Below are 22,519 nucleotides of genomic sequence, written 5' to 3' on the forward strand. Positions count from 1 at the left end.
CTAAGTAACAAGGATAAAAACAAATTCAAAGTGAAAGGCTGGAAAACAATACTCCAAGCAAATAACATCCAAAAAAAAGCAGGCATAGCAATACTCATATCTGATAATGCTGATTACAAGATAGCAAAAGTACTCAGAGACAAAAATGGCCATTTCATAATGGCTAAGGGGACACTGAATCAAGAAGACATAACAATTCTTAATATATATGCACCAAACCAAGGAGCACCAAAATATATAAGACAGCTACTTATTGACCTTAAAACAAAAACTGACAAAAATACAATCATACTTGGAGACCTCAATACACCGCTGATGGCTCTAGATCGGTCATCCAAACAGAGAATCAACAAAGATATAGTGGCCTTAAACAAAACACTAGAGCACCTGGATATGATAGACATCTACAGGACATTTCATCCCAAAGTGACTGAGTATACATTTTTCTCCAGTGTACATGGATCATTCTCAAGAATTGACCATATTTTGGGCCACAAAAACAACATCAGCAAATTCAGAAAAATCGAAGTTGTACCAAGCATATTTTCTGATCATAAAGCCTTGAAACTAGAATTCAACTGCAAAAAAGAGGAAAAAAATCCCACAAAAATGTGGAAACTAAACAACATACTTTTAAAAAATGAATGGGTCAAAGAAGAAATAAGTGCAGAGATCAAAAGATATATGCAGACAAATGAAAATGACAATACGACATATCAGAATCTATGGGATGCAGCAAAAGCAGTGATAAGAGGGAAGTTCATATCACTTCAGGCATATATGAACAAACAAGAGAGAGCCCAAGTGAACCACTTAACTTCACACCTTAAGGAACTAGAAAAAGAAGAACAAAGACAACCCAAAAACACCCGAAGAAAGGAGATAATAAAAATCAGAGCAGAAATAAATGAAATAGAGAACAGAAAAACTATAGAAAAAATTAATAGAACAAGGAGCTGGTTCTTTGAAAAGATCAACAAAATTGACAAACCCTTGGCAAGACTTACCAAGGAAAAAAAGAGAAAGAACTCATATAAACAAAATCCAAAATGAAAGAGGAGAAATCACCACGGACACCGTAGATATACAAAGAATTATTGTAGAGTACTATGAAAAACTTTATGCCACTAAATTCAACAACCTAGAAGAAATGGATAAATTCTTAGAACAATACAACCTTCCTAGACTGAGTCAAGAAGAAGCAGAAAGCCTAAACAGACCTATTAGTAGAGAAGAAATAGAAAAAACCATTAAAAACCTCCCCAAAAATAAAAGTCCAGGCCCAGACGGCTATACCAGCGAATTTTATCAAACATTCAAAGAAGACTTGGTTCCTATTCTACTGAAAGTCTTCCAAAAAATTGAAGAAGAAGCAATACTACCAAACACATTTTATGAGGCCAACATAAGTCTCATACCAAAACCAGGCAAGGATGGCACAAAAAAAGAAAACTACAGACCAATATCTCTAATGAATATAGATGCTAAAATACTAAGCAAAATACTAGTAAATCGAATACAACAACATATTAAAAAAATAATACATCATGATCAAGTGGGATTCATCCCAGAATCTCAAGGATTGTTCAACATACGTAAAACGGTTAACGTAATACACCATATCAACAAAACAAAGAACAAAAACCACATGATCTTATCAATTGATGCAGAAAAGGCTTTCAATAAAATACAACACAATTTTATGTTTAAGACTCTCAACAAAATGGGTATAGAAGGAAAATATCTCAACATGATAAAGGCCATATATGATAAACCATCAGCTAACATCATATTAAATGGCACAAAACTGAAGGCTTTCCCCCTTAAATCAGGAACAAGACAGGGTTGTCTACTCTCTCCACTCTTATTTAATGTGGTACTAGAGGTTCTAGCCAGAGCAATCAGACAAGACAAAGAAATAAAAGGCATCCATATCGGAAAAGAAGAAGTAAAGGTATCACTTTTTGCAGATGATATGATCCTATACATCGAAAACCCCAAAGAATCCACAAAAAGACTACTAGAAACAATAAGCCAATACAGTAAGGTCGCAGGATACAAAATTAACATACAGAAGTCAATAGCCTTTCTATATGCCAACAATGAAACATTTGAGAACGAACTCAAAAGAATAATCCCCTTCACGATTGCAACAACAAAAAAAAAATACCTAGGAATAAACATAACAAAGAATGTAAAGGACATATAATGACAACTATAAACCATTGTTAAGGGAAATCGAAAAAGATATAATGAGATGGAAGAATATTCCTTGCTCTTGGTTAGGAAGAATAAATATAATCAAGATGGCCATATTACCCAAAGCAATATACAAATTTAATGCAATTCCCATAAAAATTTCAATGACATTTTTTAAAGAAATGGAACAAAAAAATCATCAGATTTATATGGAACTATAAAAAACCCCAAATAGCCAAAGCAATCCTAAAGAAAAAGAATGAAGCTGGGGGCATTACAATACCTGACTTCAAACTATATTATAGGGCCATGACAATCAAAACAGCATGGTATTGGCAGAAAAATAGACACTCAGACCAATGGAACAGAATAGAAAACCCAGAAATAAAACCACATATATATAGTCAAATAATTTTTTTTTTTTGTATTTTTCTGAAGCTGGAAACGGGGAGAGACAGTCAGACAGACTCCCGCATGCGCCCGACCGGGATCCACCCGGCACGCCCACCAGGGGCGACGCTCTGCCCACCAGGGGGTGATGCTCTGCCCCTCCCGGGACATCGCTCTGCCGCGACCAGAGCCACTCTAGCGCCTGGGGCAGAGGCCAAGGAGCCATCCCCAGTGCCCGGGCCATCTTTGCTCCAATGGAGCCTTGGCTGCGGGAGGGGAAGAGAGACAGAGAGGAAGGAGGGGGGTGGGGTGGAGAAGCAAATGGGTGCTTCTCCTATGTGCCCTGGCCGGGAATCGAACCCGGGTCCCCCGCATGCCAGGCCAACGCTCTACCTCTGAGCCAACCGGCCAGGGCCTATAGTCAAATAATTTTTTATAAAGGGGCCAACAACACACAATGGAGAAAAGAAAGCCTCTTCAATAAATGGTGCTGGGAAAACTGGAAAGCCACATGCAAAAGAATGAAACTGGACTACAGTTTGTCCCCCTGTACTAAAATTAACTCAAAATGGATCAAAGATCTAAACATAAGACCTGAAACAATTAAGTACATAGAAGAAGACATAGGTACTAAACTCATGGACCTGGGTTTTAAAGAGCATTTTATGAATTTGACTCCACAGGCAAGAGAAGTGAAGTAAAAAATTAATGAATGGGACTACATCAGACTAAGAAGTTTTTGCTCAGCAAGAGAATCTGATAACAAAATAAACAGCCAACTAAATGGGAAATGATATTTTCAAACAGCAGCTCAGATAAGCCCCTAATATCCAAAATATACAAAGAACTCATAAAACTCAACAACAAACAAACAATCCAATAAAAAAATGGGAAGAGGACATGAACAGACACTTCTCCCAGGAAGAAATACAAATGGCCAACAGATATATGAAAAGATGCTCATCTTCTTTAGTTATTAGAGAAATGCAAATCAAAACTGCAATGAGATACCACCTCACACCTGTTAGATTAGCTATTATTAACAAGACAGGTAATAGCAAATGTTGGAGAGGCTGTGGAGAAAAAGCAACCCTCATACACTGTTGGTGGGAATGTAAAGTAGTACAACCATTATGGAAGAAAGTATGGTGGTTCCTCAAAAAACTGAAAATAGAACTACCTTATGACCCAGCAATCCCTCTACTGGGTATATACCCCCAAAACTCAGAAACATTGATACGTAAAGACACATGCAGCCCCATGTTCATTGCAGCATTGTTCACAGTGGCCAGGACATGGAAACAACCAAAAAGCCGGTCAATAGATGACTGGATAAAGAAGATGTGGCACATATACACTATGGAATACTACTCAGCCATAAGAACTGATGACATCGGATCATTTACAGCAAAATGGTGGGATCTTGATAACATTATACGAAGTGAAATAAGTAAATCAGAAAAAACCAGGAACTGCATTATTCCATACATAGGTGGGACATAAAAGTGAGACTAAGAGACATTGATAAGAGTATGGTGGTTACGGGGGGAGGGGGGAGAGGGAAAGGGAAAGGCGGAGGGGGAGGGGCACAAAGAAAACTAGATAGAAGGTGACAGAGGACAATCTGACTTTGGGTGATGGGTATGCAACATAATTGAATGACAAGATAACCTGGACATGTTATCTTTGAATAAATGTATCCTGATTTATTGATGTCACCCCATTAAAAAAATAAAATTATAATAAAAATTAAAAAAAAAGCCCTGGCTGGTTGGCTCAGCGGTAGAGCGTCGGCCTAGCGTGCGGAGGACCCGGGTTCGATTCCCGGCCAGGGCACACAGGAGAAGCGCCCATTTGCTTCTCCACCCCTCCGCCGCGCTTTCCTCTCTGTCTCTCTCGTCCCCTCCCGCAGCCAAGGCTCCATTGGAGCAAAGATGGCCCGGGCGCTGGGGATGGCTCTGTGGCCTCTGCCCCAGGCGCTAGAGTGGCTCTGGTCGCAACATGGCGACGCCCAGGATGGGCAGAGCATCGCCCCCTGGTGGGCAGAGCGTCGCCCCTGGTGGGCGTGCCGGGTGGATCCCGGTCGGGCGCATGCGGGAGTCTGTCTGACTGTCTCTCCCTGTTTCCAGCTTCAGAAAAAAAATAAAAAAAAATAAAAATTAAAAAAAAAGAAATGATGGAAAGATACACTAAAATGAAGATTAATTTACAAGGAATCAGCAAAAGAGTAAATGAAGCCAAGACTCAAATCAGTGATTTGGACTATAAGGAAGCAAAAAACACCCAAACATAACAGCAAAGAGAAAAGAATCCAAACAAAAATGAGGATAGTGTGAGGAGCCTGTGGGACTTCAAGTATAGCAACATTTCCATTGTGGGGGTGCTGGAAGGAAGAAAGAGAGAGCAAGAAATTGAAAACCTATTTGAAAAAATGACAACAGAAAACTTTCCTAACCTGGTGAAGGAAATAGACATACAAGTCCAGGAAGTGCAGAGAGTCCCAATCAAGATGAACCCAAGAGGCTCACACCAAGACACATCATTATTAAAATGCAAAGGTTAAAGACAGAATCTTTTTTTTTTTTTTTTTTTTTTTTACAGAGACAGAGAGGGATAGACAGGGACAGACAGACAGGAAGGGAGAGATGAGAAGCATCAATTATCAGTCTTTAGTTGCCCCATTGCAACACCTTAATTGTTCATTGATTGCTTTCTCATACATGCCCCAACCGCGGGCCTTCAGCAGACCGAGTAACCCCTTGCTGGAGCCAGTGATCCTGGGCTCAAGCCGGTGAGCCTTTGCTCAAACCAGATGAGCCCTCGCTCAAGCTGGCGACCTCGGGGTCTCGAACCTGGGTCTTCTGCATCCCAGTCTGACGCTCTATCCACTGCGCCACTGCCCGGTCAGGCTAAAGACAGAATCTTAAAGGCAGCAAGAGAAAAGCAGTTAGTTACTACTAGGGATCTTCTATAAGATCGTCAGCTGAGCCTTACCAGTTGGTGGCGCAGTGGATAAAGCATCAGACTGGGATGCAGAGGTCGTAGGTTCAAAACCTGAGGTTGCAGGCTTAAGCGTGGGCTCATCTGGCTTGAGCACAGGCTCACCAGCTTGATCACAAGGTCGCTGGTTTGAGCGTGGAATCATAGACATGACCCGATGGTCGCTGGCTTGAAGCCCAAGGTTGCTGTCTTGATCAAGGGATCACTCACTCTGCTGTAACCCCCTGATTAAGGCACATATGAAAAAGCAATTAATGAACAACTGAGGTGCTGCAACAAAGAATTGATGCTTCTCATCTCTCTCCCCTCCTGTCTGTCTGTCCCTTTCTATCCCTCTCTCTGTCTCACACACACACACAAAAAGATTGTCAGCTGATTTCTCAACAGAAATTTTGCAGGCTGGAAGGGATTGGCAAGAGATATTCAAAGTGATGAAAAGCAAGGAACTGCAAACAAGATTACCTGGCAAAGCTATTATTTAGAATTGAAGGACATATATAGAGCTTCCCAGACAAGAAAAAGCTAAAGGAGTTTACCACCAAACTGGTATTATATGAAATATTAAAGGGTCCTCTTTAAGAAAGAGAAGAAAAAGAAAATGATAAAAAATATGAACAATAAAATGGCAATAAAAACATTAATCAACAATTGAATCTAAAAAACAAAATGAACAAGCAGAACAGAAACAGCTTTATAGATACAGACAACATTTTGGTGGTTGCCAGATGGGAGGAGGGTTGAGGAGATGGGTGAAAAGGTGAAAGGGTTAAGAAGTACATATTGTTACAGAACAGTCATAGGGATATAAAGTACAGCAAAGGGAATGCAGTCAATATTTTAATAGCTATGTTGTCAGGTGTGAGATCTATGGGGATAATCTCTTAGTAAGTTATGTAATGTCTAATCACTGGGGTGTACACCTGAAACTAATATAATAATATATGTCAGGTATAGTTGAAAAATAAAAATGAGCCCTGGCCAGTTGGTTCAGTGGTATAGTGTCAGCCTGGTGTGTGGGTGTCCCGGGTTCAATTCCCGGTCATGACACACGGGAGAAGTGCCCATATGATTCTCCACCTCTCTGCCTCTCACTTCTTTCCCTTTCTCTTTCTTCCCATCCTGCAGCCATAGCTCGATTGGAGCAAATTGGCCCTGGGTGGTGAGGATGGCTCCATGGCCTCTGCCTTACATGCTAAGAAGAGCTCAGTTGCTGAGCAATGGAGCAATGCCCCAGATGAACAGAGCATCACCATCTAGTGGGCTTGCTGGGTCAACCCTGGTCGGGGCGCATGCAGGAGTCTGTCTCTCGGCCTTCCCTCCACTCACTGATTTAAAAAAATAATAGTAATACAATGAAAATGATTTTTAAAGTAGAAGAAACTAGAGGCAAGGAGAATAGATAAGTATTCAGACAATCAAGGAGCTTAATAAAAGAGAAATGATGGGGCTTGGCAAGGAATGGAGAAGACATTCCATAAATGCTTAGGAGATGAGATATGTAACCAAGTAATCATTAGATAAAGAGAAATGGAAAATGACTTCTACATTTATGACTCTGAAGATGAGGTGTATAATACTGTTATTGACAGTAATGGGAAGAGAAACAGGTTTATTGGTTATTGGAAGAAGATAATGATTTTTATTTTGAGAATCTTACAGTAACTCTGTTATTAGTCAGTTGAAAATGTGAGTGGAACTCAGGGAAATAGTCCATACTGGAGAAATAATGGATGTCAGTAGAGCTAGGAAGTTGATGTGATTATTCAAGAAGAAGGGAAAGGAAGAAGAACATACCCCTGGGGACTATCACTGTGTAAGGGTTAAGCAGAAATAGAGGCAGCAAAGGGGACTGGAAGCAAATTAGGGTGACAGTGTAACACTGGTTAAGCGTTGCATCTTAAAAATCACTGAGGCCTGGGTTGGAATCCTGACTCTGTCTTTTACTAGCAGTGTGACCTTAAGCAAGTTATTTAATCTTTCTGAGCCTTAGATTCCTCCATTATGGAGATAATGAAATGCCTATCTCATTATGCTACTGTACAATTAAATTAGTCAAACAATTAGCATGGTGCCTGGCTTGGAATGAGTGCTCAGTATAGTAGTTGTAGGTAGCTAATAGAGAAAGAATTAAAGAGTGTTTTGTGAGCCGAGAAGAAAGGAGAGAACAATATCAAAGGATGCATGGGAGCCAAATATGTTAAGATTGTAAACATTTCTTTGGCTTTGAGAAATAGACAGTTGGCGATCTTTGCCCTCAGTAAGAATATATTTAGTGGACAGATGGCCAATGAGCATATGAAAAAATGTTCAACATCACTAATCATCAGAGAAATTCAAGTTAAAACCACAATGAGATATCACCTCACACCTGTCAGAATGGTGCTAATTAACAAAACAACACATAGTAAGTGCTGGGGAGGGTGTGGAGAAAAGGGAACCCTTCTGCACTGCTGATAGGAATGCAGACTGGTGCAGCCACTGTGGAGAACATTATGGCATTTCCTCAAAAAATTAAAAATGGAACTGCCTTTTAACCCAGGTATCCCACTTTTAGGAATATATCCTAAGAATAAAAAAATCACTGATTCAAAAGATATGCAACCCCATGTTTATTACAACATTGTTTACAATGGCCAAGATATGGAAACAGCCCAAGTGTCCGTCAGTGGACGAGTGGATTAAAAAGCAGTGGTACAGCCTGACCAGGCAGTGGCTCAGTGGATAGAGTGTTGAACTGGGATGCAGAGGACTCAGGTTCGAGACCACGGGGTTGCCAGCTTGAGCGCAGGCTCATCTGGCTTGAGCAAAAGGTTCCCCAGCTGAGACCCAGGGTCACTGGCTTGAGCAAGGGGTTACTCGGTCTGTTGAAGACCCGCGGTCAAGGCACATGTGAGAGGGCAGTCAATGAACAACTAAACTGTTGCAACGAAAAACTAATGATTGATGCTTCTCGTGTCTCTCCGTTCCTGTCTGTCTGTCCCTGTCTATCCCTCTCTCTGACTCTCTCTCTGTGCCTGTAAAAAAAAAAAATAAATAAATAAAAATAAAATAAAATAAAAATAAAAAGCAGTGGTACATATACAAAATGGAATACTACAAGGCTGTGAAAAAGAAGGAAATCTTTTTGCAATGACATGGATGAACCTGGAGATTATTATGCTAAGTGAAATAAGCCAGGCAGAGAAAGATAAATATCATATGATCTCACTTATATGTGGAATCTAATGAACAAAGTGAACTGAGGAATGGAATAGAGACAGAGGTGGGGTCACAGGGAGCAGAGGGACAGCTGTCAGAGAGAAGGGGGATGAGAGGATGGGATCAGAGGTGAACGGATTGGTGAAATTATATATACATAACACATAAATAAAGATAACAGGACAGCAAATCCCAGAGGGAAGGGGAGAGAGGGTGTAAAAGGGGATATAGGGGTGGGGGTGAAGGTGTTATATTGAATGGGACACTTGAATTTATATTAACACAATAAATTAAAAGTAATAATTAAAAAATATATATGGAGTAGTGAGGGTAAACCTCAATTATTTTGGATTACTGAGAGATGTGGAAATAAATATACAGTTGCTGTGAGCAATTCCATCTAGAAAAATGATACCATGCTGTAGATATAACATCTAAATTTCTAATTCCCCTATCTGCTTAGAGAAGAGAACCCTGTATTTGGGCCAGGAATTGGACTGTTGTCCCTAACAATTATTTTTGAGCATGTAGGATGACATGAAACAGAGTGTGAATCTAGAAATAGCCACTTTAAAAATTGTCTGAAGTTAGGTGGAATACAATCAGTGGAAATATATATATAGTAAGTAGATATAATCCTTAGTCCCAAAGGTCTTAGCATATTCTTGGGAGAAGTTGAAATTCAATGTACTACTGCCTTTTTAGTTTCTCTGGGGTTCCCTCTGTTCTTTATTGTGTCAAGACTATAGCTTTGTAATTTGTGATTGACTTTTCATTCCTTGGGGAAAATAATTTGGGAATTTTTGTAAAACACAGATTGAGCACTTTTGAGAGATATATTTTCTTATAGTTTTAGGAAATATTTTTTATTAACCAATTGAATTGTTTTCTATAACAGTGAAGAATGTGGAGACTGGTCGAAGTGTCCCAGGAGTGAAGATGTTTTTTGGGCATGAGATTGTCAATGGTGAGAGCTTCATGTTCCTTGAAATGCTGTTATTGGGATTAGCAGTATTAGTAAACTCACTGCACTGCCTCATTGCAATATTTGGAAAAATGATGTGTTATCTTGCCTTTAATATTGCATTCTTGAACTCTGAAAGTTGGTATTTGAAAATTGACCCTTCCTGTACTATTTCGGTGGATATTATGAGTGGAATAGTCTTAGAAAATTTTAGTCATTTTGGTTTTATAATGTGAGGATTGCTGGTGCTCATTACTAGAGACTCAGGCACCAGGCAGAGTTAGAAATCTGAGCAGAAAGAATTGTCTTGCTCAGCAAGTGTATTTAACAGTACACATTCATAGTACATTCACAGTTCCTTATCTGAAACATTGGGGCCAAATGTTTCAGAATCCAGAATTGTTCTGGACTTTTGGAAATTCTAACAAAGAGTATTTATATGGCATAACATCTCAAGTAGATCTAGGCAGCACTCTGTAATAAAAACACATTTCTACAGAGAAATGGTTAAATAATTGTACTAAGGGGAATAAAATAAGAATATAAGTGGTATGTCAGTTTAGGCTTTGCTGCCAAAAGAGTTGCAAAGATTTTTTTGGTTTTCAGAGCTTTGTGGGTTTTGGAATCATAGGAAGCAGCCATATATATATATTTAGAGAGAAAGAGAGAGAGAGAGAGAGAGAGAGAGAGAGAGGGAGGAAACACACACACACACACACACACACACACACACACACCAGAATATTACTTGGACATAAAAAAGAATGAAATCTTACATTTGCAACAACATGGATGAACCTAGAGGGTATTATGCTAAGTAAAATAAGTCAGACAGAGAAAGACAAATATGATTTCACTTACATATGAAGTCTAAAAAATGAAATAAAGGAACAAACAAAATAGAAACAACGTAGCCCTGGGTTGTTGGTTCAGCAGTAGAAAGTTGGCCTAGCATGTGGGGGTCCCAGGTTCGACTCCTGGTCAGGGCACACAGGAGAAGCAACCATCTGCTTCTCTACGCCCCCTCCCTTTCCTTTTCTCTCTCCCTCTTTCTGTCTCTCTCTCTTTCTTTCCCTTCCACAGTCATGGCTCAAATGGTTCAAGCAAGTTGGCCCCAGGCACCGAGAATGGCTCCATGGCCTTATCTCAGGTGCTGAAATAGCTTGGTTGCTGAGTAATGGAGCAGCTGCCCCAGATGGGCACAGCATTGCCCCCTACTGGACTTGCCAGGTGGATCCTGGTTGAGGCACATGTAGGAGCCTGTTTCTCTGCCTCCCTGCCTCTCAACATAAAAAGAAAAAAACCTAATGGATATAGAGAACCAACTGATGGTTTCCAGATGGAGTGGGGATTGTGGGGGCTGGGTGAAAAAAGGTGAAGAGATGAAGGAGTACAAATTGGCAGTTACAAAATAGTCACCGGGATGTAAAAAGTACAGCATGGAGAATATAGTCAATAATACCATAATAACTAAGTATGGTGCCAGGTACTAGACTTATCAGGGCAATCACTTCATAAGCTATATGAATGTCTAACCACTATGCAGTACACCTGAAGCTAATATAATATCAAATGGCAACTGTAATTGAAAAATATAAATAAATAAATAAATAAATAAATAAGTATTAGGAGTCTTCAGTACTTAGAATAGTTTCTCTCTTCTACTCTACAGGGGGTCCTTGGGTTACCAAGTCTCAACATATGATGTTTTGAGTTGAGTTTTTGACGTTCACTTCTATAAAAACTTAAAAAAATTGAGAAATGAGTGTTTAGGCTTATGCTGTTAGCGTCATACTTATGGACTATGTGGGCAAACTAGTTTGGTTGTGTGCAGCAGAAGAATATGCAGTACAGTGTACAGTATACTACATTTATGTCCTTTTTCTGTGGCTTAGTTGTGTTTTTATGTTCTAGGTTATGATTTTACAACTGTAAAAATCAGGATAGGTAAGTGACTTAGGCTAGGGTATGTTTCAACTTACACCAAAATTTGGGTTACGTTATTGTCATAGGAATAGAACTGTGTCGTAACCTGAGGACCCTCTGTATTTTATTGCTAGCATATAAAGGCCTCTAGGGACTAACATTTCCAGTTACTGTTTGTGGTATACAGTCAAAGTGGGTAAGGGCAGATGGGGGTGTTACTTGCTTGCAGATCAGAAACTGTTTGAAGCCATTTGTTTATTTTGCAGTGGAATTAGTAGACGAAGTGGAACAAGGTGCCATGGAAGAAAAGGCATCCTCTGTTAGGTATGATGGAATAATTTTTATTTTTTATTTTTGTTTTTTTTTTTAGTGAGAGACAGACTGACAGGAAGGGAGAGAGATGAAAAGCATCAACTTGTAGTTGTGGCACTTTGGTTGTTCATTGATGCTTTCTCATATGTGTCTTGACCAGGGGGCTCCAGCTGAATCCGTGACCCCTTGCTCAAGTCAGCAACCTTGGGCTTCAAGCCAGCAACCTTTGGGTTTAAGCCGGTAACTCTAGAGTCGTGTCTATGATCCCATGCTTAAGCTGGTGAGTCCTTGCTCATTACGGATGAGGCTGTGCTCAAGCTGGTGACAAGCTTGGGTTTTGAACCTGGGCCCTCAGTGACCCAGGTCAATGCTCTATCCACTGTGCCATCACCTGGTCAGAATGATGGAATAATTTTTTTTGTGTGTGTATGTGACAGATACAGAGAGAGGGACAGATAGGGACAGATAGGGAGGAAAGAAGCATCAATTCTTCATTGCATCACCTTTGTTGTTCATTGATTGCTCTTTCATATGTGCCTTGACCAGGGGGCTACAGCAGACTGAGTGACCCCTTTTTCAAGCCAGCGACCTTGGGCTTCAATCCAGAGACCTTTGGGCTCAAGCCAGAGACCATGGGGTCATACCTGTGATCCTACATTCAATCCACAACCCTACACTGAAGCTGGTGAGCCTGCGCTCAAGCCAGATGAGCCCGCACTCAAGCTGGCGACCTCAGAGTTTTGAACCTAGGTCCTCTGTCTCCCAGCCCAAAGCTCTATCCACGGTGCCACTGCCTGGTCAGACGGAATAATTTTCTTAATTATGATATTACCCAAATGTACACATTAGAATAGAAAGCCTTTACTCCAATTACTAGATAGGTAATTCCTGAAATGGCCTGAAGTAATAGAAATGAGAAGAAATAGATGGATATTTTCTTCCATCTCTAAATGGTATATCCAAGTGAAATAAGCATTGGATGAAAGAGTCCTCTATGAAATGGAGTTCTAGAGTTTGTCATTGGTAAAATCTGTGTATGGCAATAGCAGCCAAGAATAATTTACTTCAGTGGTTTTTTTTTGTAAGTATAGTCTAAATACAGAAAGAACCAGGATGGATAAAATGAAAGATGAAGACCTAAATGTATATGAGCCTCCTTCTTTTGCCCCTGAGGCAACAACCACCTCTCTCCTGAATGACCACAAGTACAGTCTGTCAGGTGAGTACTGGGCTTTCTTTATTGTGATTAGGAACTCTTCCAAGTTGGCATAACCCTGAGTCAGGGTTACCTATAGAATGCTTAGCTAAACCATTGCTTCTCAGGACAGAATTAAGATAAAATATCATGATTTATTTGTTTATTTAATATTTGAGTGTACACTATATCTAGCCATAGGGCATTCTGAGGTATGATATCTGTGCCATCATTGAGCTCTGGTATAGGAAACAGAACTAAATAATTATAAAGATAAGTGAAGGTAATATATAGTATGCTAGTGCCAAATATTATGGAGAGAAAAACAGAATAAAGAGTTGAAGTCCATGGAGAGAATGGTTTTACAATTTAGGCTGTCCAGGACAGGCCTTACTGAAATGGTGACATTTGAGTGATGTTCTGGAGGAGGTGATGGATGCAGCTGTATGAATATCTGTGGGAAATATTTTTTAGCTAGAAAAAATAACACATACAAAGGCCCTGAGATAGGAACATGTCAGGATCTTACCATAGCAGCAAGGAGATCAGTGTAGCTGGAGCAAGAAGAATCGTAGAGGAAGTGGGGGTAGTAGGTCATGGAGGACATTGTAGATCATTGAAGAGACTTCGACTTTTATTCTGAAGTGAGAAGAAAAGCCACTGGAGGACTTTTTGGATATATTATTTCCCTAATGGCTAAGGATGTTGAGCATCTTTTTTTTTCTTTTTTAAGTGAGAGGAAGGGAGATAATGAGACAGACTTCTGCATGCACCCCAACTGGGATCCACCTGGCAACCCCGTCTGGGGCCAATGCTCAAATCAACCAAGCTATTTTTGGTACTTGAGGCTGATGCTCTGATGAACCAAGTTATCCTCAGTGCCCAGGGCTGATGATTGAACCAATCAAGCCACTGGCTGCAGGGGAGGAAGAGGGAGAAAAGGAATAGAGGGAGGGGGAGAGAAGCAGATGGTCACTTCTCTGTGTGCTCTGACAGGGAATCCAACCTAAGACATCCATATTCCAGACTGATGCTCTATTCACTGAGTCATCCAGCCAGGGCCTAAGGATCTTTTCATGTACTTATTTGCCATTGAATGTCTTTGCTAAATGTCCATTCATATCTTTTAGTCATTTTCTTTTTCTTTTCTTTTCTTTCTTTCTTTTTTTTTTTTTTTTTGTGAAAGGGACAGAGGCAGACAGGAAAGGAGAGAGATGAGAAACATAAACTCATAGTTGCAGCCCTCTTAGTAGTTCACTGATTGCTTCTCTGACCTGTGGGCTCAAGCCAGTGACCATTGGGTCATGTCTATCATCCCATGCTCAAGCTGGTGACCCGTGCTTAAGCTAGTGACCTAGGTTTTTTTTTCCTCTTTTTTATTTAATTTAATTTATTATTATTATTTTTTTATTCAGTGAGAGGAAGGGAGGTAGAGACAAACTCCCACATGCACCCTGACCAGGATCCACCTGAAAAGCTCATTGGGGGCAATGCTCTTTCTATCTGGGGCATTGCCCTGTTACTCAGCAACCAAGCTCTTCTTAGCACCTGAAGCAGAGGCCATGGAGCCATCCTCAATGCCTGAGACCAACTTGCTCCAATTGAGCCATGGCTGCAGGAGGGGGAGGAGAGAGAGAGAGAGAGAGAGAGAGAGAGAGAGAGAGAGAGAGAGAGAGAGAAGTGAGAGGGGGAGTGGAAAAGCAGATGGGTGCTTCTCCTGTGTGCCCTGATCAGGAATCGACATCCACACACTGGAATGATACACTACCACTGAGCCAACCAGTCAGGGCCAACCTCAGGGTTTTGAACCTGAGTCCCCAGTACCCCAGGTCAACACTTATCCACTGTGCCACCACCTGGTCAGGTTTTTAGTTATTTTTTTTCTTTCTTCTTCTTCTTCTTCTTTTTTTTTTTTTTTTTTTTGTATTTTCTGAAGTGAGAAGTAGGGAGGCAGAGAGACAGACTCCCGTATGCGCCTGACTGGGATCCACCCAGCATGCCCACCAGGGGGCAATGCTCTGTCCATCCGGGGTGTTGCTCCATTACAACCAAAGCTATTCTAGCACCTGAGGCAGAGGCCATGCAGCCATCCTCAGCGCCCAGGCCAACTTTGCTCCAATGGAGCCTTGGCTGCAGTAGGGGAAGAGAGAAGCAGAGAGAAAGGAGAAGGGTAAGGGTAGAGAAGCTGATGAGCACTTCTCCTGTGTGTGCCTTGGCTGGGAATTGAACCCAGGACTTCCACAGGCTGGGCCAGTGCTCTACCGCTGAGCCAACGGGCCAAGGCTAGTTATTTTCTTACTGAAGTATTTTCTTATTATTCAGTGTTAGGAGTTTATATAGTCTGGATACAAATCTTTTCTCAGATGAATGCTTTGCAAATATTTCCTCCAAGTCTGTGGTTTGGCTTTTTATTCTCTTAAAGTATCTCTCAAAGAGCAGACTTCTTAAATTTTGATGAACTACAGTTTAGCCATATATTTTTTTATTTTTTTTTAAATTATTTTTTTAAGATTTTATTTATTCATGATAGAGAGGGGAGAGAAAGAAAGAAGGGGGAGGAGCAAGAAGCATCAACTCCCATATGTGCCTTGACCAGGCAAGCCCAGGGTTTTCCCATCCAAGTACTAACCAGGCCCGACCCTGCTTAGCTTCCGAGATCAGACGAGATCGGGCGCGTTCAGGGTGGTATGGCCGTAGACGAGCCCAGGGTTTTGAACCGGCAACCTCAGCGTTTCCAGGTTGATGCTTTATCCACTGCACCACCACAGGTCTAGCCATATTTTTATAGATTGTATTTTTGATGTTTTATCTAAGAAATTTTTTCCAAACTCAAAGTCACAAAGATGTTCTCCATGTTTTTCTCTAGATGTTGCATAGTTTTAGGTTTGCATTTAGGTCTATCATTCATTTTTAGTTAATTTTTGTATAAGATATGAGGTATTGGTCCAAGTCTTTTTTTTTTAAGTCCTTTTTTATGCATATGAATACCAGTTGTACCAGCACCATTTGTTGAAAATACTGTATATTCTTTTTTTCTTTTTTTTTGTTTTTGTTTTTGTATTTTTTCTGAAGTTGGAAACGGGGAGGCAGTCAGACAGACTCCCACATGGGCCCGACCGGGATCCACCTGGCACGCCCACCAGGGGGCTATGCTCTGCCCATCTTGGGGCATCGCTCTGCCACAATCAGAGCCATTCTAACGCCTGAGGCAGAGGCCACAGAGCCATCCTCAGCACCTGGGCCATCTTTGCTCCAATGGAGCCTCGACTGCGGGAGGGGAAGAGAGAGACAGAGAGGAAGGAGAGGAGGAGGGGTGGAGAAGCAGATGGGCGCTTCTCCTGTGTGCCCTGGCCGGGAATCGAACCCAGGACTCCTGCACGCCAGGCCGATGCTCTACCACTGAACCAACTGGCCAGGGCAAAAATACTGTATATTCTTTAATTACATTTGCACCTTTGTCAAAAATCAGTTGTCCATAAATGTGTAGGTTTATTTCTCAACACTATATTCTAATACATTGATCTATTTTTCTATCTTTACACCAATAATACATTTCTTTGTTTACTATTCATTTATACTTGAAATCAGATGGTGTTATTTCTTAAACTTCATTCTTTTTCAAAGTTGTTTTGGCTAGTCTATGTTTTTTTGCATTTCCATATAAACTTTAGAGTCAGCTTGTTAATTTCTACAAAAAAACTCTCCTGGATTTTTTTTTGGGATTGCATTGAATTGATAGATTGGGGAACATTGCCATCTTAACAATATTGAGTATTCCAATCCATTAATCTAGTGTATTTTTCTATTTATTTAGATCTTTAATTGTTTTGTAGTTCTCAGTATGTCTTACATTTTTTTGCCATATTTATCCCTGAGTATTGCATATTTTTATACTACTTTAAAACTTTTATTTCCCAGTAGAAAGAAAAGTAACATAATGTGACTTCTATCTTAACAAGGTTGCTCTAAATGCTGTACAGAGAGATACTGAAAGGAGCCACGGGTATAACCATGAATACCCATTAGGAAGCTAATGAAATATATTTGTGTATGGTAGGACTTGGACCCTAGCAGTGGCAGTCTGATCGGTAAGAAGTGGTGGAATTCGGGTATATGTTGAAGTGGAGCATACACGAGGTGCTGACAGATCAGATGTGGATGTGAGGGAAAGAGAAATCAAGGACAACTTCCAAGGTTTGGGCCTGAGCATCCTCAACTATGGATTACTATTAAACTGAGATGGGAAAGACTATGGTTGGAAAAGGTTTGGGGGAGGTAACTAGGAGTTTAGTTTCTGTCAACATAAGCTTGAATGATAGTCTAGAGATGAGAAGAAAAGTCTGAGATGGAGATATATAAATTAAAGAGTTAGTCTATAAATGGTATTTAAAGCCTTGAGACTAGGTGAGCTAGAGCACCAAGAAAGGGAGTATGGGTATAAAAAAAAGGTACACAGACTGTGTCCTGTACCACTCCAGTTTCAGAGGTTGGGTGATGAAGAAGAACTATATGTTATACTAGACCTTTAAGCTTAAAATTTTTTTTTAATTTATTGATTTTTAGAGGAAGGGAGAGATAGAAGGAAGGAGAGAGAGAGAGAGAGAGAGAGAGAGAGAGAGAGCGTGATTGACTTGTTGTTTCACTTATTCATGTATTTATCGGTTGCTTTTTGTGCCCTGACTGGGGATCAAACCTGCAGCCCTGGAGCATCAGGGCAACACTCTAACTAACCAAGCTACTTGGCTAGGGCTATACCTATAATCTTTTAAATTACATAATTAAAAATTAATTAACTTCAGCCCTGGCCGGTTGGCTCAATGGTAGAGCATTTGCCCAGCATGTGGATGTCTTGGATTTGATTCCCAGTCAGGGCACACAGAAGAAGCACCCATTTGCTTCTCCACCCTTTCCCTCTTACTTCTCTCTCTCTCTTTCTCTCTTCCCTCTCTTCTCCTCCTGCAGCCATAGCTCAGTTGGAGCAAGTTGGCCTAGGCTCTGAGGATGGTGTCATGGCCTCTACCTCAGGCACTAAGAAGAGCTCAGTTGCTAAGCAACAGAGCAATGCTCCAGATGGGCAGAACATCGCCCCCTTGTGGGCTTGCTGGCCACCCAGCAGGCCTGTCAGGGCACATGTGGGAGTCTGTCTCTCTGCTTCCCCTCCTTACACTAAATAAATAAATAATTAATTAACTTTCAGGACTGAGAGAATCCAAAAGTGTGAATATTGGCCTATTTCCAGGACTAATTTATTTTAAACTTATTTTTTTTTATTGTGAACATGCTTTCAAAATGTGCATTTCTTGGCCCTAGCCAGTTGACCCAGTGGTAGAGTGTCAGCCCAGAGTGTAGAAGTCTTAGAATCAATTCCTGGTCAGGGTACACAGGAGAAGACATTATCTGCTTCTTCACCTCTCCTGCTCCCCCTTCTCTCTCTCTTGCCCTCCCACAGCCAGTGGCTCCATTGATTCCATTGGTTCAAGCACATTGCCCTGGGCACTGAGGATGACCTTGTGGAACCTCTGCCTCAGGTGCTAAAAATAACTCGGTTACAAGCATGGCCCCAGAAGGGCAGAGCATTGGTCCCAGACGGAAGTTGCTGGGTGGATCCCAGTTGGGGCGCATGCTGAAGTCTGTCTCTCTGTCTCCCCTCCTCTCACTTGGAAAAGAAAAAAAGGAAAAAAATTAAAATTAAAAAATAAAATAAAAAGTGCATGTCTTGAAGTATTCAAGACATAAACCTATGAGGAGGGAAACATCACTGGATTATCACAGGAAATGACTACAATTCATTGGTAAGGCTTTTCTGTATTCTCAGTTGATAAACAGGATGCTAGCAGGATTCACTGTCTGATGGGCTGATGCATGTGATAATGAAATAACATTAGACATTTGAATTGCAATAAAGTAGGAGTTTATTAATATGGCTAAAATTAGTGGGAGGGCTGTTCTATTTCCAGGGAAGACAAATATATCTAATATTGTCATTCCCCTGTAGAGGAAGAAGAGGTGACATACACAGTTGTTGATCAGTTCCGGCAGAAGTTTGGTGCTGCAGTAAGTATTGCCTTCGGTAATTCCCAGTTATTGTCTACCTATGAGTATCATGTGTATGTCTCACAAATTTTTCTCTTCTTATAAGATCATTGATGTTTTCTCTAGTAATAATTCAACAAAATATTTGAGTACCTGCTATATATCAGGCATGGTTCTGAGGTTTGGGGTAAAACAATGATCAATTTCCGGCCTTCGAGGAGCTTGTATTTTATTACAAGAACATAAACAATTGCATATCACCTGGAAGTGTTTTATGAAGAAAAATAAAGTGTGATGTGAATAGAGTGACAGGGAATTCCTATTTTTAGACAGAGAATACCTCTGTGAAGAGGTGACTTTGGAACATAGAACTGGAAGAAGTGAGCCAGTGACGTGGCTATCTAGGTAAAGAACTTAAAGAAAGTGTAATTAAAAAGTATAGAGACCCTGAGACTGAAGCACACTTGGTTTGTGTGAAGGAACAGCAGGGATATCAGTAGGGCAATGAAGAATAGTGATAAGAATAAGAGGAGACAGGAAGTAGATCAGGTAGGGCTTTTTAATTTTTATTTTTGTTAGATTCAGGGAGTGCTGATATGCTGGGGCTGCCAAGAGTGTAACTATTGAAGGAATAGGGAGTGCTGATAGGGCCCCTGTGAGGCTGAGAACAAAGAAGGTCAGAGACCTTTATCAGAAGTTTATGTTTGAAATTCGCCACTAAGCTAAAACCGGCCCCTGTTGCTATGCCGGCCCCTGTTGCTATGCTGCGTGCGACCTCCCTAGCCAATAGCTAAACTGCCACATCTGCTTCTGTAAAATGCTTGCTCACTTAGGATATATAAGACCTGGCTGTAAGCGCCAGGCGCGGCTTCTGTTTGCAGCTCCTTGTGAGCACGGTGTCTCTGGACATCTTGGGAGTTCGCCCCTGCGCAGGTTAAACTGGCCAATAAAGTAACATCTAAACTCCTGAAAGTCTCCGACGTTTGTTCTCGTACCCGGTGGATGCAACAATTTTATTTATTGATTTTATTTATTTATTTATTTTTTCATTTTTCTGAAGCTGGAAACGGGGAGAGACAGTCAGACAGACTCCCGCATGCGCCTGACCGGGATCCACCCGGCACGCCCACCATGGGGCGACGCTCTGCCCACCAGGGGGCGATGCTCTGCCCATCCTGGGCGTCGCCATATTGCGACCAGAGCCACTCTAGCGCCTGGGGCAGAGGCCACAGAGCCATCCCCAGCGCCCGGGCCATCTTTGCTCCAATGGAGCCTTGGCTGCGGGAGGGGAAGAGAGAGACAGAGAGGAAAGCGCGGCGGAGGGGTGGAGAAGCAAATGGGCGCTTCTCCTGTGTGCCCTGGCCGGGAATCAAACCCAGGTCCTCCGCACGCTAGGCCGACGCTCTACCGCTGAGCCAACCGGCCAGGGCCTATTTATTGATTTTAGAAAGAAGATAGAGAGAGAGGAGGTGGGAGCAGGAAGCATCAACTCCCATATGTGCCTTGACCAGGCAAGCCCAGGATTTTGAATTGGTGACCACAGCATTCCAGGTTGATGCTTTATCCATTGTGCAACCACAAATTAGGCCTCTATAATCACTTATTAATTTGGGACATGGCAGTAACTGATTATTCAGCCTAGGATATGGTTCACAGATGGACTTTAGGGGAGAATTTACACTTTCTGTTTAGATTCAGGCTTATGCAGTGGTGGGATTCAAATAATTTAACAATCGGTTCTCTGCCCTAATGACTGTTTTCAGTGTAAAAAAATGATATAACATCCCTGGCTGGTTGGCTCAGTGGTTGAATGTTGGCCTGGTGTGTGGATGTCCTGGGTTTGATTCCTAGTTAGGGCACACAGGAGAAGTGCTTATCTACTTTTCCATACTCCCCTCTCTCTTCTCCCTCTTTCTCTCTCTTCCTCCTCTCCTGCAGCCATGGCTCAATTGGAGCAAGTTGGCCTCAGGTGCTGAGGATGGCTCCATGGCCTCTGCCTCAGGTGCTAAAAAATGGCTTGGGGTGCAACCGAGAAAGGGCCCCAGATGGGCAGAGCATTGCCCCCTAGTGGGCTTTCCAGGTAGATCCCAGTCGGGGTGCATGTGGGAGTCTGTCTCTGCCTCCCCTCCTCTCACTAAAAAACAAAAACAAATAAACAAAAACAATGTACTGAAAGGTAGTTTATTATTTCATACATTTTTAAATTTTTATTTTAATTTTATTTATTCATTTTAGAAAGGAGAGAGAGAGAGGGAGAGAGAGAAGGTGTGAGGATCAGGAAGCATCAACTCCCATATGTGCCTTGACCAGGCAAGCCCAGGGTTTCGAACTGGCGACCTCAGCATTTCCAGGTCGACGCTTTATCCACTGCGCCACTACAGGTCAGGCCTATTTCATACATTTTATACTTAAATAAGAACAATAAAAGAGGTACACAAAACTAGATTATGTTATAAGAAAGTTTTAAAATATTAATGAAAAAATAGTAACCTGACCAGGTGATGGCACAGGAGATAGGGCATAGGACTGGGATACAGAAGACCCAAGTTTGAAACCCCAAGGTCTCCAGCTTGAGCAGGGGCACATCCAGCTTGAATGCAAGCTCACCAGCTTGAGTGCGGGGTCGCTAGCTTGGATATGGGATCATAGACATGACCCCATGGTCGCTGGCTTGAGCCCAAAGGTTGCTAGCTTAAGCCCAAGGTCGCTGGCTTGAGTAAAGGGTCACTTGCTCTGCTGTAGCCCCCTGGTCAAGGCATATATGAGAAAGCAATCAATGAACAACTAAGGTGCTGCAACGAAGAATTGATACTTCTCATCTCTCTCTGTTCCTTTCAGTCTGTCCCTATCTATCCCTCTCTCTAACTCTCTGTGTCTATGTCAAAGAAAAAAAAAGATAAAATGTTAAATAATACCTGACAAAAAACAATAAAACTGTTATTTAAGATATTTCCATATGCTTTTTTTTTTTTTTTTTTACAGAGACAGAGAGAGTCAGAGAGAGGGATAGATAGGGACAGACAGACAGAAACGGAGAGAGATGAGAAGTATCAATCATCAGTTTTTCCTTGTGACACCTTAGTTGATCATTGATTGCTTTCTCATATATGCCTTCAGCAGACCGAGTAACCCCTTGCTCGAGCCAGCGAACTTGGGTCCAAGCTGGTGAGCTTTTTACTCAAGCCAAATGAGCCCGCGCTCAAGCTGGCAACCTCAGGGTCTCAAACCTGGGTCCTCCGCATCCCACTCCAACGCCCTATTCACTGCGCCACCGCCTGGTTAGGCTCCATATTGCTTCTTTA

At 41.5% G+C, this 22,519-nt stretch overlaps 1 protein-coding gene across 1 annotated transcript in view; it reads left to right on the forward strand.

Annotated features, from left to right (window-relative positions):
* EXD1 (exonuclease 3'-5' domain containing 1) overlaps positions 1-22,519 on the forward strand; it is a 70,076-nt gene that overhangs the window by 15,391 nt on the left and 32,166 nt on the right. The window contains exons 3-6 of the mRNA XM_066344259.1: positions 9,686-9,754; positions 11,944-12,001; positions 13,081-13,208; positions 19,180-19,238. Coding sequence (XP_066200356.1) covers positions 9,686-9,754; positions 11,944-12,001; positions 13,081-13,208; positions 19,180-19,238 — 314 coding nt within the window. The remainder of the gene's footprint in view (positions 1-9,685; positions 9,755-11,943; positions 12,002-13,080; positions 13,209-19,179; positions 19,239-22,519) is intronic.

Source organism: Saccopteryx leptura, chromosome 6 (assembly GCF_036850995.1).
Source record: "Saccopteryx leptura isolate mSacLep1 chromosome 6, mSacLep1_pri_phased_curated, whole genome shotgun sequence".
Lineage (NCBI taxonomy): Eukaryota > Metazoa > Chordata > Mammalia > Chiroptera > Emballonuridae > Saccopteryx > Saccopteryx leptura.